The sequence below is a fragment of the Aquarana catesbeiana genome, linkage group LG01 (assembly GCF_042186555.1).
Source record: "Aquarana catesbeiana isolate 2022-GZ linkage group LG01, ASM4218655v1, whole genome shotgun sequence".
Classification (NCBI taxonomy): domain Eukaryota; kingdom Metazoa; phylum Chordata; class Amphibia; order Anura; family Ranidae; genus Aquarana; species Aquarana catesbeiana.
This window is the reverse complement of record NC_133324.1, coordinates 495,700,712-495,715,980: the sequence shown is the minus strand read 5'-3', so window position 1 is coordinate 495,715,980 and position 15,269 is coordinate 495,700,712. Positions and strand designations below refer to the sequence as shown.

The window sequence follows — 15,269 nt, the reverse complement described above, 5'->3', positions numbered from 1 at the left end:
TTCAGCAATTATAGCTTTTTTTAATTATATTTTTTTTTTAGGTAAAAGTGAATTCCTCTGTAACAAGTCCCCAAATGAACATTTGATCAAGCTACCAATGGATTGTTTTCAAAATAAAACTGGCTCTTATTACTACAATGTAGGCAGGTGTCCTAACACACAATGCATGGACCACTTAAGCTCGGATCTCCAGTGTAAAGATAGCATAAACTATTGCTGTGGGGTCAAACAAATGAAACTACAAGAGGTGCAGTGTCCAGGATACATTCTACCTGTGATGGTTGTTGTAGAATGTGGCTGTGGTGAGTGCTCCCGACATAAGATTATGGTTCGTGGACGGGTGACTGCATATGACACCGGGGAACCACTTCGGTTTGGGCAAATCTTTTTGAGTGGAGAAAACAAGGGATTTACTGGCTATAAAGGGGATTTTACTCTAGAAGTTCCAGAGGGAACTAAAAGATTGGTAGTTACATTTGTGGACCGTCAGGAAAAATTTGTTGAGACTACAAAGGTTATTCCATTTGATCCAAAAGGAAATACTGTCTATCAGGATGTAAAAGTAATGAGAAAAAAAGACCCAACTGATCTGAACCCTAGAGTGACCAATATAATTTCTCTTGGAGATTTACTTGGGGAGGACCCCATTGGTGAGATTATAATACCACCAAATTCTTTCCGTAGGACTTCTGGAGAACCCTACAACAGCACTGTTAAGGCCAGTTTAACTTTCCTGGACCCCAGAAACATCAGTTCTGCCTCTGCTGCTTCAAGTGATTTAAATTTTGTCAGCAGAGATGGAGATATTTCTCCTCTAAGGACTTATGGAATGTTTCATTTGGACTTCAGGGAGGACAGTACAAATTCCCTGCTCCAGACTGGAAAAGTGGAGGTGAGATTGGATGTAGAACAAATTAAGATGCCTCAACATGTCAAAGAAATGAAACTATGGTCATTAAATCCACAGACTGGTCTCTGGGAAGAAGAAAGCCATTTTAGGTTGCCAAGTGGGGACAAAAGAAGAAAAAGGGAAGAAAGGTCTTTTTTAATTGGACAATTGGAAATACGAGAGAGAAGGCTTTTTAATTTGGATGTACCAGAGTTTAGGAGATGTTTTGTCAAGGTACGGGCTTTCATGAATGAGAAATTTATGCCTAATGAACAGCTAGAAGGAATTGTTGTGACACTAATAAATCTAGAACCTATGCCAGGATTTTCATCAAACCCTAGAGCATGGGGTAGGTTTGACAGTGTGGTAACAGGTTCAAGTGGAGCCTGCCTCCCTGCATTCTGTGATGCTGTGCAACCAGATGCTTATTCTGCCTATGTCACTGCTACAATGGGTGGTGAAGAGCTTGAAGCTGCCCCATCTTCTCCCAAACTAAATCCCAATGTAATTGGAGTGACCCAGCCTTATTTATCTAAGCTAAATTATCAACGAACTGATCATGAAGATTCTGCTGGTAAAAAGACAGCTTTTAAAATTAACCTGGCCAAGCCAAACCCAAACAATTTTGCAGAAAACCATGGCCCCATCTATGCCTACAGAAACTTACAACGTTGTGAAGAGGCTTCTATCTTGGACAATCACTTTCGTTTTTATAGAGCAGAAGAGGATAAATATGAGTATAATGTTGTACCCTTTGATGAGACAGACTTGACTTCATGGATTGGCAGCTACCTGTCCTGGTGGCCAAACCCACAAGAGTTTCGTGCCTGTTACATTAAGATTGGAATACACGGACCACAGGAATATATGGTTAGAACACGAAATATTGGAGGGACTCACACCCACACAGTAGGTCAGCTATATGGGCTTAGAGACACACGGAGTGTAAGGGACCTGGAAGTGGAAGGTAGTTCAGCAGCCTGTCTAGAATTCAAATGTAGTGGAATGCTGTTTGACCAAAATTTAGTAGACCGAACTTTGGTCACTGTAACACCTCAAGGAAGTTGTCATGTTACAAAGATCAACAGACTTCTAGAAGAATATCTTAGGCGTCATCCACCACTTGCACTAGGAAACAATACTGAAACATTTAATATGTTGGCTCCAGTTGACCCACTAGGGCACAACTATGGAATTTACACAGTTACTGATCAAAACCCACGGCTGGCAAAAGAAATTGCTATTGGCAGATGTTTTGATGGTACCTCTGATGGATTCTCTAGGGAGATGAAATCACAAGTAGGTATTGCTGTCACTTTCCGTTGCCAGGAGAAACCAATCACGCGAAAAAGCTTCTTCCAGCGCTTACTTAACAATCCCAGTGAAACACTCCGTGAGATCCGGCAGAGCATGCAAGAAAATGAACAAAGAGGAACACCTGCACGTGTTGTGCCTTATCCTGCTCTTCAGTCTTCATCTTTTAGTCAATCTAGGAAGCCTTCTGCCAGTCAGAGAAGACAGAAAATGACACAGTCAGGATGAACTTATTTTCACAATGCTTAGATTAAGTTAACGTTTCTAAACTTAAAGTACCCAGTTACTTCTGATAATACATTAGGGCATCCCAAAAGTTAAATGACCAGTTATAGGTGGCTACATACGGTATATCTTGGGGACATATGCATAAAGATTTACCAATTATGTCTCCTTTAAAGCCCAAGAAGAAGGATTTTTAAGAAAATATTAGGTGGTTTAGCTGGCTAGCAACTACTAAAAACTTTAAAATATCAGTTTTTGGGTGCACTGACAACTTAATTTAATAAATTCTTTTAAAAGGAATCAGTGATGCTAAGACAATTTCTTTATCTTTTATATTCAGAAATTCAGAACAAGTCCGTACTCACATAAAAGTAATCTATTACATGTGTATCAGTCACTTGCATGTTGTCTAAGCTGTCTTGCAAAGTATCCTGGGACTCCAGAAACCTAGGCCACTCTATAATGCAAACTTTAATCTCATCTAAAAAGTTGTAACGTAGCCCTATCCCTTCCAGTCTACCACTCCTCTCTGTTGGACCAGCAATGTAAAGGTGGAAGGGGGTGAAATAGGTCCTAGCTTGACAGGGGAAATTGAATCTTCATACTAGAATGCCAGGGCTAGATCTGTCCATTGACGCCTGGAGTGGAGTGCTATAAAAATCAGAGACAGATTACTCAATTACACCCCATTACATTTTATATCAGATAGCAAAGGCTGCAAATACAATTGCATTTAGTACAAGATTAAATAAATATTCATGCATTCTTGAGCTCAATATAAATCTATTTACCTATCACAGAAAAAAAAACAAAAAAAAAAACACATGCACAGCAGTCAAAATCAATTTTGTATTACTGCGCCAAAATTTAGCTAACTGCAGAAACTAGTAGATATGAAGGTTCCACGTACATAAATTAGCAGCACAAGCTTTTTTTGGTCTTCCACATGTGGGCTGGGTCATCTTCGCCCTGCATGGGGGGATACCTTTTGTGCAGAGTACGCTCATCAAGGCAGAGACTGCGGTCATGTGAAAAATCTAACATTAAAGCGGTTCCCCGATTTAAAGATCATCTAAAGGTGTTGTCCCATGTCACTACACATTGTAACTTGGTAGATGTTGCATTGGGAGGGATGTACTGAACCTGTGCCCACTCCACCAGTCCAGCTAACCTCTGTTACCTAACTCCCACTAACAGAATGGGGTCCTGCAGAACGCGGACATTATGCGTGCACTCTTTAACTCCTTTCTTCCCATACCTTGTGACCAGGCCATAGCTCCCAATAATGCAGGTTTGGATCCGGTTGCTATTGGGTACCGACTGCTAGAGAGGGAGCCAGCATATCAACCCCCTCACTACTGGAGGACCTGTCACCTTACCAGGTACCATGCCTAATGACTGCTTGATGTCTTGAACTTGTGCTTGATTACTCTTAGCAACTACACTCCTTGTCTTGCTGAGTTAACCCTTTGTAGTGGTGTTACTTCATACCCCTTAGTGTTTTACAACCCTGGTTCTTTAGATGCGCAAGAACCAATATGTACCCATTTGAATAACTTCAGACCAGGCTCAGAACAGTTAATGTAACTTTACTGAACAAATTGCAGCATAATAGTTCAATATGAACAAAAACTAAAACCAACTACTGTAGTCTGGCTGCGCAGGCATACCTCCATTGGGTGATAGTTAATTTTGGTATTCTCTATGGCTTGGATGTCCTCCTAAAATCCTGGTGCCTTCAGCGGACTGCAGTCCCAGTACCACGAGCCATGAGCAGGAACCATACCAACCAAAGACCAGTGATGCTGGACCTCAGCATTACCCCTTTCTATAGCACAGGTGGGCTGGCTGGGACCAGAAAGCCTGGTAACTGAACTTCACAGACTTAATTCCTTCCCTCAGCCTGGGCCAGCCGCTAACTCGCCAAAACCAACATATTTACAACCTGCCTACACACAGATGAAAACAACCAGAGTATCGCACATGACTTTAGCTTAATGGTAAATGAGAAATAAATGAACGATGAAATAGAAGCAGCAAATTTTTAATTCTTGTGTTGGTTTTACTGTATGCTTCCCAGTTTTTGGATTTCTTCTTTAAACATCGATATTGAAGGTTATGATAGTTGTTGTAATTAAAATACACTGGATAACTGGAAAAAGTATCCCTTTATATGCCTTTTTATTTACTGAGTTTAGTGTTTTTGTATTATATGCAATTTTGCAAATAAATAATCTTTTTTTTTCATAAATCTTATTGCTACCTCAGGGGATGAACAACATCCCTTATGAAAGCATGAGCCATGACAGGTCTTCTTTATAGAGAGATCTGGGGTCTATTAGAACTGGAGTAGAACTCCAACTGTCAGCCATAAAAATGCATTATTAGTGATACTTACAAGAATGCAGACGGAGCATTTCTTATTAGAGGAAATATTCATATTATTGACTCTGTTGCGAACTTCTGATGATGACTGTAAAAGCTCCAACCTTACAATCTGCCAACAACTATGTAATGCAAAGTTCTGCCTGGTTGGATACAAATTGATTGTTTAGATTAAGTCCTCATATTACATAGTTTTGATAAATAGAGAGTTGATTGTAATGTGTATGGTGAGCCTAAGGCCATCCAGTAAAATAGGGGAATTAACCTAGACTTGTGCATTTGCCCCTAGCAAATGAAGTTTGTGATTTGTTACTGGAGGCAACTACACATTTTGTTTTTTAAAAAGGATTTCATTTTATATTTACATGAAAGCATAGTGTTGACTTGTACAATCTCTGTAGAATTTCCTTTAGATTTATCATATCAATGTGATAAGCAGACAAGCCTAAACAATGCATTCAATATATACCAAATCAGGCAGGCACTTGCACTATGTAGTCAAGGGAGGGCTGGCAGCCTTAGGCCTGGGGGGCAATTCCAGTCAAGTGGCCCATTGAACGAATTGGCTTACCATCACCAGTGCCCATTAATGCAGCCTCACCAGAACCCATCAGTGCAGCCTCACCAGTGCTCATTAGCGCAGCCTCACCAGTACCCATCAGCTCAGCCTCATCAGTGCCCATCAATGCAGCCTGTCCAGTACATGGGGATTAGAGACAGGAGAGCTGCTGGATTACACAGAGCAGAGATCTCCCGCTTACCCAGCGTGGCCGCTGTCATACCAAGTCCCGCCTCCTGGTCCGACTCCTATGATAGACGTCATCAGTGTGCTGTCTATCATAGGAGGGAGAGCCCCGCTCTGTGCTCTGGGCGCCCTCCCACTGCCCCAGATCGCGGTGCACCTGCCCCGGATCGTCCCTGCAAAGCGGGTACAAAACCGGGGACAGACTTAATTCAGGGACAGTGTCCTCAGTCTGGGGACTGTCCCCGGAAACCAGGGATGTCTGGTCACCCTAGGCTAGTGACCAGCAGACACAACGGGCCATGGTCAGCTCCCAGCAGCACCCACAGGCCAGCGACCAGAAGAACCTACAGGCCAGTGGTCAGCAGGACCCACAGGTCAGTGGCCATCAGAAATCACAGGCCAGCAGGACCCACAGGTCAGTGACCAGCAGGACCCACAAGTTAGTGACCAGCAGGACCCACAAGTTAGTGGCCAGCAGGACCCACTGTGGATCCTGCTGGGAGCTGTCTGCGGACCTGTGGGTCCTGCTGGCCACTGACCTGTGGGTCCTGCTGGCCGCGGACCATGGTCTGTGGGTCCTGCTGGCCGCAAGCCATGGCCTGCGGGTGTTGCTGGCCGCTGGCCATGGCCTGTGGGTCCTGCTGGGAGCTGACCATGGCCTGTGGAACCTGCTGGCCATGGCCAGCTCCCAGCAGGATCAACAGGCCATGGCCAGCTCCCAGCAGGACCCACAGTGTTAAGGCTATTTTGAGGCTACTGGGTGGGCACTGGCCTGGGGCAGGGAAAATAGGGTATATAGGGGGGTAGATGTGATGTGGGGTTCAGCTGCGTGTGTCAGGGTCTCTAGTCTCACCTCAGCGATGGCAGCTGGTAGCTGCCCGTGCCAGTGCCAGCTCAGCAGGTCCTTGCACGGCCTCCTCCAATCCTGGGGGTGTGATGCTTCTGTCCTGGGGTCAAGTAAACTTGCAGCCAGAGCCAGTCACGTGGGTACCGACTCCCTGGCATGCCCTGCTGTCTCTGCCTGCCTCCAAATCTGGGAGTTTCCTGGCTGCATTGCACTACTCTCAGTTGTCCACCCACTGGGAGCTTGAGTGCAGAATGCCAGAATGCCACAGCGTGCGTCTGGCCCCTTTCACACTGGGGCGGTAGGGGGCGTCGGCGGTAAAACAGCGCTATTTTTAGCGCTGTTTTACTGCGGTATTCGGCCGCTAGCGGTGCGGTTTTAACCCCCCGCTGGCGGCCGAAAAAAGGTTAAAACCACTCGTATAGTGCGACTATAGAAGCGGTATTGCCGCGGTATAGCCGCGCTGTCCCATTGATTTCAATGGGCAGGAGCCGTTTAGGAGCAGTGAATACACCGCTCCTTCACCGCTCCAAAGATGCGGCTGACAGGAGATTTTTTCTTCTCCTGCCAGCGCACCGCTTCAGTGTGAAAGCCCTCGGGGCTTTCACACTGAACAAACAGCGGAGGCTGTTTTGGGGCGGTTTGCAGGCGGTATTTTTAGCGCAATAACGCCTGCAAACCGCCCCAGTGTGAAAGGGGCCTAAGAGAAGAAAAATCATCAGCGGGCACCGTTTTGCATATAAGTTGGTATGGCCTGGGGGGAAATTTCCACTCTGCCCCCCGGCCCAGCCTCCCCTGCATGTAGTTGATGGTAGATCTTAGGTAGATTGTACAATCAGATCGTCAAGTGTATGATCAGCTGCAAAGCACACAGTACTGTCTGAGCTAGATGAAATATATTGAAAATGAAAACAATGTGTGTACAGTCTGCCATTGCTCGCCCTGATGTAGATAACAAGAACAATGACAGCTGAGTGTCTCTGTCCACTCCCCTTATGTGCTTGCATAAATGAGGAAATAGGACAGTGGGCAGAAATAAAAAAGAGGTGGGATGGTAATGAGGGAGGTGTTATTAAGGCTTCATGTACACTGCTGCTGGTAAACAGACGTTTAAGAGCAGTTGGGCATTTTTTTCAGCTGCTCCTGAACACTCCTCTATGTTATCTTATCAGTACATGTACTGTACACAGGGTCGTTTATAGTCGTTTCTAGGCAGTTGAGTTTAGAAGAATTTTTTGTAAGGCAAAAAAAATGTGTTCAGGACAGATGTTCAGAGGCATTTGAAACGTCAAATGCCTGTAATAGCTTGTAATTGCGTTTAGCCTAGTTTCGTTTACATGCTTTTTTAACCACTTCCGGACCGCCGCACGCCGATGTACGTCCAAACTTTGCTGGTGGATATCGTTGTTATGGCAGCAGCTAGCTGCCATAACCCCGGTATCCCCGTTTTCGTGCGGCGGCCGGCTTTCTGATAAAAGTGGTCCCTGTGGCGGATTCGCCGCGACATCACTTTTATCGGTGGCGGGGGAGGCCCCCCCTCCCGCCGCGATCCGGTGCCCTCCGCCGCTTACTGGAGCCGTCGGTAGCGGCGGAGGCGATCGCGTCCGTCTCCCTTCTGTGCCTGGAGACGAGTGAGGCTAAGATGGCGCCCACTCGTCTCCATGACACTGTTGGGTGGAAGCAACGTCAAAACATCACTTTCGCCCATGCCTCTTAAAGGCATATTTTTTTTAATGCCATTTTTTTAAATGACTTTTTTTTTTTATTATTGCATTTTAGTGTAAATATGAGATTTGAGATCTTTTTGACCCCAGATCTCATATTTAAGAGGTCCTGTCATGCTTTCATTCCTTGTAATAGGAATAAAAGTGACACGTTTTTTTTTTTTTAAACAGTGTAAAAATAAATAAAATAATGTAAAATAAATAATAATAATAAAAAAAAAATTTAAACCTCCCCCCCGTCCCGACGAGCTCGTGCGCAGAAGCGAACGCATACGCAAGTAGCGCTTGCATATGAAAACTGTGGTCAAACCACACATGTGAGGTAGCGCCGCAACCAGTAGAGCGAGAGCAATAATTCTAGCCCTAGACCTCCTCTGTAGAACAAAACATGCAACCTGTAGAATTTTTTAAACGTCGCCTATGGAGATTTTTGAGGGTAAAAGTTTGACGCCATTCCACGAGCGGGCGCAATTTTGAAGGATGACATGTTGGGAATCAATTTACTTGGCGTAACATTATATTTCACAATATAAAAAAAAATTGGGCTAACTTTACTGTTGTTTTGTTTTTTTATTCAAAAAAGTGAATTTTTTCCAAAAAAAGTGCGAAAAAAAAAACAAACTGCGCAAATACGGTGCAAAAAAAAAGTATTGCAACGACCGCCATTTTATTCTTTAGGGTGTTAGAAAAAAAAAACATATAATGTTTGGGGGTTCTAAGTAATTTTCTAGCAAAAAAACCTGTTTTAAACACCTAAAATCCAAAACGAGGCTGGTCCTTAAGTGGTTAATGGAGATACATTTTTGACTATTTGAAAAAATAAAAAATAGGTTCAATCCTAAGCACAAACACTGCTAAACGCGGTCAAACGTGGCATAACGGACGTTTACTATCTGTCAAGTTAAATCGTTCAGGGGAGGTTGTAAAACGTCCTGTGTACATTAAGCTTAAGGGTACTTTCACACTGGGGCGGGGGCGTTGTCGGCGGTAAAGTGCCGCTATTGTAAGCGGCGCTTTACCGTCGGTATTTGGCCGCTAGCAGGGGGGTTTTACCCCCCTGCTAGTGGCCGAGAAAGGGTTAAAACCACCGCAAAGCGCCTTTGCAGAGGCGCTTTGCCGGTGGTATAGCCGCACCGTCCCATTGATTTCAATGGGCAGGAGCGGTGAAGGAGCGGTATACACTCTGCTCCTTCACCGCTCCGAAGATGCTGCTAGCAGGACTTTTTTTCCCGTCCTGCTAGCGCACCGCTCCAGTGTGAAAGCCCTCGGGGCTTTCACACTGGAATTAAAGCAGCGGCACTTTCGGGTCGGTTTTCAGGCGCTATTTTTAGCGCAATAGCGCCTGCAAACCGCCCCAGTGTGAATGGACCCTTAGAGAGTTCCTGGATGGTCACATGATGTTACAGATGTTACAGGAAGTGATGAAGATGCAGCTTTTGAAATTTTGAAATGAGAGGTGCAGACTGAAGGCTGCCATAGGCTAGGTAAGTGAGAGATAAGCACATTAGGATGGTTGGGGCAAAAAAGACATTAGAAAATGCTTCTATTTATTATGAAAAGTGAAATTCTGCCTAAAAAAAGGGGAGCCCTTAGATTCACTTTCTGCTAGATCTAGCACTCAAAAGTCATGATTAAACTACATATCTTTCAAACAGTGGTCGAACAATATGCAGAATCTGAATCTAGGAGTGAAACTTGATAGACCTCGAAATGTAATCCCCAATTGCCTGTTATTGAGGTGGAGTTTGACACTGTTCATACAAAGTGGTGATGTCAGATGTGAGCAGGAGTTCTCAAAGTTATGGAATAAAGATGCAACCAGAAATGGCATAACGTTGGTACTGTGGTTCCTGTCCATTACTAGACATTGTCACTGGACATAGTAAGTTGTCCAGTGACAACGTGTTATGACAAAGCAGGGACACATAGTTACAAATCTAAACAAAGCGAGTTGGATTGAGCGCACTCTGGGTGAGGATGCAGCTGATAAACCAGCACATAAATGATTTAAATAAAGTCCATTTGGTAATGTCCATAAAAGCAATAAAAACTAGTAGGAAGGAAGGCTGCCTGCTTGCAGATAGGAGTTGATCTGAAACGAAGTGAGGAAAAGAAAGCGGCGCCTTCTAAGCGTAGTATATTAAAAACGTAATGGATTCAATGTAAAAAAAAATAGCGAATACACTCACAAACAGATGAGAGAGACAAGCATGTATAATGGATGTCATCCACACTTATCCAGAGGATGCAGGGCTGGGAACGGTTTGTACTGAGAAGCCGTCCTCGGTAGCGAACGCAGTGGTGGAGTCCAATGCCTTCAGTATCCAGGGGAAGGGATCCGTGAACACCGGAACCTCCTGCTGCGATGTCGTCACTTCCAGATTAAAGTTCAGCGGGAGGTTGCACACGTTCGAAGCATGCATGCTTCTTCCTTGGGCTCTGATGGGGCCATCTTAGAAGTGGTATATATTATGCTCTCAGTCACATGATAAGCCAGAGATAGACCACACTGAGCACTAATGGAGATCAGGCTTGTTCAATTAACACAATCAAAACTAATATAGACAACTATCATCTATCCTAAAGTGAACTGGTGATGAAATGATGGAAAATTAAAGTTAAATGACAGGTGGTAAAAAAAACAAAAACATGATAAATGAAGTATAAAGTATAAAAGGTAATAATGGAAAAAATGGAACACCTAGATTGATAAAATAAGAAAAATGAAACTATAATAATTCCATCCATGCATCTATCGATGACAGGAAATGTATATGGGAAAAGGGAAAATTTATTCCTAATATGACTGTATGAAAGTGGCCAATCATTGGAGATGGATAATGTATAGAGAAGGGGAAAAGAAAATGCAAAAATAAAAATAAAGATCAAAATAAAAATAAATGAAAAATAAAGATGAAAAAATAAATAAAATAAAATAAAAATGGATAATGAAAAAAATAATAAATAAAAATAGGAATCAAAATAAAAATAAAGATAGAAAAAGGAATAAAAATAAAAATAGAAATGAAAATAAAAATAAAGACAAAAGCAAATGGAAAAAAATAAAATAAAGTAAAATAAATTAAAATAAAAATTAAAATTAAATTAAAAATAAAAATAAAAATAGAAATAGATAAAGATAAAAAAGCTTTTACCAGGTGGTATGTACAGAGATCTTACAGATGTGTCAACAGACTCCCATACACACTAAATCACCGTCCAATCTCTCGAAAGCTGAAACCCTCGCCCTTAATCGGCTGACCAATGACACCACCTTAGTCATTAGGTCAGCCGACAAGGGAGGATGAATAGTGGTACAAGGCCTTGGAGACTATCAGCTGGAAAGCCGTTGGCTCCTTGCCGACAGTACCACCTATCGGAAGCTCACCAGTGACCCACTACCCACATTCTACAAGGAGGCACATGACCTCGTCAATAAAGCTTATACTGAGGGACTCCTTACCAAGACTGAAGTGGCCTTCCTTATACATGATTTCTACAAACGGCCGTATTTCTACCATCTTCCTAAAGTCCATAAGGACCCAATTAAGCCACCTGGGAGGCCCATCGTCGCGGCCATGGAAAGTGTGACTAGTTACCTTTCCATCTATCTTGACCACTTTCTACAGCCCTTGGTCCACAATCTACCCTCATATATCAAAGATGGTATACAATTATTACACACGTTGCAACAATACCAGTAGGAACCATCATATTGTTGGCTCTCATTGGATGTGGTTTCATTTTACACCTCCATCCCCCACAATGTAGGCCTGAGGGCCACACAGTATTTTCTCAATAAGGATCCCCTTTTGAATGCCCGACAGGTACACTTTCTTTTGGATATGCTAGAATATTGTCTCACTCATAATTATTTTGAAGTTTATGGTGAGTTTTATATCCAAATCAGAGGCACAGCTATGGGGGCCAATTTTGCCCCCAGTTATGCAAACCTGACTATGGGGTACTGGGAACAATTTCACATCTGGCAGAATGACCCCTACTCGTCCCATCTAGTATATTACGGTCGGTATATTGATGACATGGTCATTATTTGGGATGGGCCAGAAACCCTTATACCAGCATTTCTTGAATATTGTAATGCCAATATCTTTCACCACAGTTACTGATAGCCAAAAACTTGCTTTTTTGGATCTGGAACTCTTTCATGAGGACACAGTCATCTGTGCACAGAACTACATGAAGTCCACGGCCGGCAACTCCTTCTTACACTATGGGAGTTGCCATCACCCACGCTGGGTCAATAACATCCTGAAAAGTCAATTCTGTAAACTCAAGCACAATTGCACCCGAGTGCAGGACTACATTACCCATGGTGAGACCTTAAAAATGAAGTTTAGGGACAAGGGCTACCCCAATGAAATAGTCGAGGGAGCTTTCCAACATTACCTTCACACTGAAGTTAGGAGTGATACAACCAAGACCATGGATGATAATTCCCAACCAATCCGCTTCGTCTCGCAGTTCCATAGCCAATTTAGAAAAATGGAAAGAATCTTGGTAAAACATTGGCCGATTCTCAGTGAGGATCCTCATCTTAAATCCACACTCACGGATCGACCACAAGTCACCTACAGAAGAGCCAAAAACATCAAGGCCAAAATAGCGCCCAGTAGAATAAAAACACAAAGTTCGATACCCACTGTGAGCGCATCCCTTACCTTTTTCAACCTCAAGGGAATGTATCATTGCAAAAAAACCCTGTCTCACATGCAATCACGTTACACACAGATAAAAAGAATTTATGTGTAAAGGTAAATCATACACTATACCTGATTTTTTCACTTGTTCCTCAGAGTATGTCGTGTATTGTCTGACATGACCTTGCGATCTACTTTATGTAGGCTGCACCATCCGGACCCTTCACAAAAGGTTCGGTGAGCACCGGAATTTTTTCGAAAAAGGGCTGAACAAATATAGTGTTGCTAGGCACTTCAAGGAATTCCATCAACAGACCTCCACAGGACTGCGTGTCTGGGTCATAGAGGCCATTCCCAAGCAGCTCCCCTCAGCCGATCGCTATAAGAGGTTATGTGAAAGGGAAAATTATTGGATTTTTACCTTGGATAGCCTTTCGCCTGGGGGCCTAAATGAAGGCATAGAAATCAATGTTTTATTATAAGTATCAATTACTGCTCTTGTTGCCCATATTTGTTCAACCACTTAGTGGCCCATCCAATACCATATACATGTATAATCCATCATCACAGGTTCACTTGTTTTGTGTTGGCAATGGATACATGCGGGTATGTATGTATATATATATATATTTGTATATATATAATATATATATATATATATATATATATATATATATATATATATATATATATATATATATATATATATATATATATATATATATAGGAAAAACACGTGGAACGATGCTTTGATGCAAAAAGTATCCTTTTACTGAAAATTCTTCCATTACATGATTCAAATACAAGCAAGCCACTGTACAGTTCCGAGCGCAAGTCGCTCTTCGTCAGGCTTTTCTGGCTGTGTGTGAAAAGCCAAACCACACTATGTTCTCTTATCAACACCCAGTCCAGTACACACCTGTGTTCACTTAACTAATTATCATAGACAAACCACCTATATACATTTAAACATTTAACCCTACTATAAAAATCCAATTCTAGTGAACCATCTTAAATTTCCTAATAAAGAATTATTTACAACAGATTCATCCTGTTATATATCATATACCATCAGCATGACATTATGGAATAACTAGAACTCTCTCACTTAATTGATTAGATCTTTCAAATCATTTATCATAAATATAAATATAATAACATTCTTGATCATGTCTCAGATCTCTTCATAGACTCCAGCTGATATTCTGCTATCTAGTATTCCCAACAGGAGCTCTTTGTGATCGATCTAGAAGAAATGTAATACATTCAAAATATAATTGTAACTACTTCACAATCTCGTATCAAAACTTCTACACAAATAAGTATAAATCATAGTCCTTGTTCATACCTTCAGGATGCAAGGACTGTAATTTATTAATCCACCAAACTTCACGTCTTTTCAATTTCAAAATCCTATCACCCCCTCTTTTATCATGAGGAATCTCTTCTAACACCATAAATCGTAAATCGGTGTCTTTGTGTCCCATCTCAGAGAAATGATGCGATACAGGAAGCCCTGATTGGGGATGTCTAATTGTACTACGATGTTGTGCGATACGGTCTTTAATTTTTTGGGTCGTCTCCCCCCACATAAAGGAGATTACAGGGGCATGTGAGAATATAAATCACATATGATGATTGACAGGTGTAAAAGCCATTAATTATTATCTTATTGTTAGTTCTAGGATGACAGAAATTGTTGCCCTTAATCATTAAATTACATTGGATGCAATTAAGACAGGGGTAACAGCCCTTCCTTTTACTACCGAGAAAAGTCATTCTTTTCTCCTCCTGCCTATCAGGTTTAAATTCAGATCGTACCAAAAGATCGCGCAAGGTTTTATTGCGCCGATATGCTTTCATGGGAGTTAATTGAAACTCCTCTATCTGAGGATATGATCGTTTCAGTATCGTCCAATGTCCGTCCTTGTTTTATGTATGCCCGTATGTCTAGAAAAGGAACCGAGTTCCCATCAATATAAATATGAAAAGGTGGCGCTATATAGATGACATTTTTGCCATATGGCGGGGCAACATTGAATCGCTCAAAACCTTTGATGAGATGATTAACAGTATTTCACCAAATATTCAGTTCAAAATTCATATTGGTGGGAACTCGGTTCCTTTTCTAGACATACGGGCATACATAAAACAAGGACGGATTGAAACGGATATATATACTAAGCCCACCGATAGGAACCAGCTATTAAGATATGATAGTTACCATCCCCCCCACGTTTTTAGTTCTATCATTAGAAGCCAACTTCTCAGAGTGATGCGGATTGTGAGTGATACTACAATAAGAGACCAGAGATTAGATGAAATGTGCTTTAAATTTAAGGAGCGGGGCTATCCAGAAGGTTTAATTAGACAGGAACTAAATAAAATTTTGAACCCCATTGGTAATTGTAATAAGAAGAGATATTCATCTGATAAACCTAGGATTCCATTTGTCTTTCAATTTAACAGTTATAGTGATAAG

At 42.1% G+C, this 15,269-nt stretch overlaps 1 protein-coding gene across 1 annotated transcript in view; it reads left to right on the top strand.

Annotated features, from left to right (window-relative positions):
- Nucleotides 1-3,827, top strand: part of CILP2 (cartilage intermediate layer protein 2) — a 78,334-nt gene extending 74,507 nt beyond the window's left edge. Inside the window, 1 exon segment of the mRNA XM_073592268.1 lies at nucleotides 42-3,827. Within this exon segment, the coding sequence (XP_073448369.1) occupies nucleotides 42-2,431 (2,390 nt within the window). The 3' untranslated portion in view covers nucleotides 2,432-3,827.
- The last annotated feature ends 11,442 nt before the right edge of the window (nucleotides 3,828-15,269 follow it).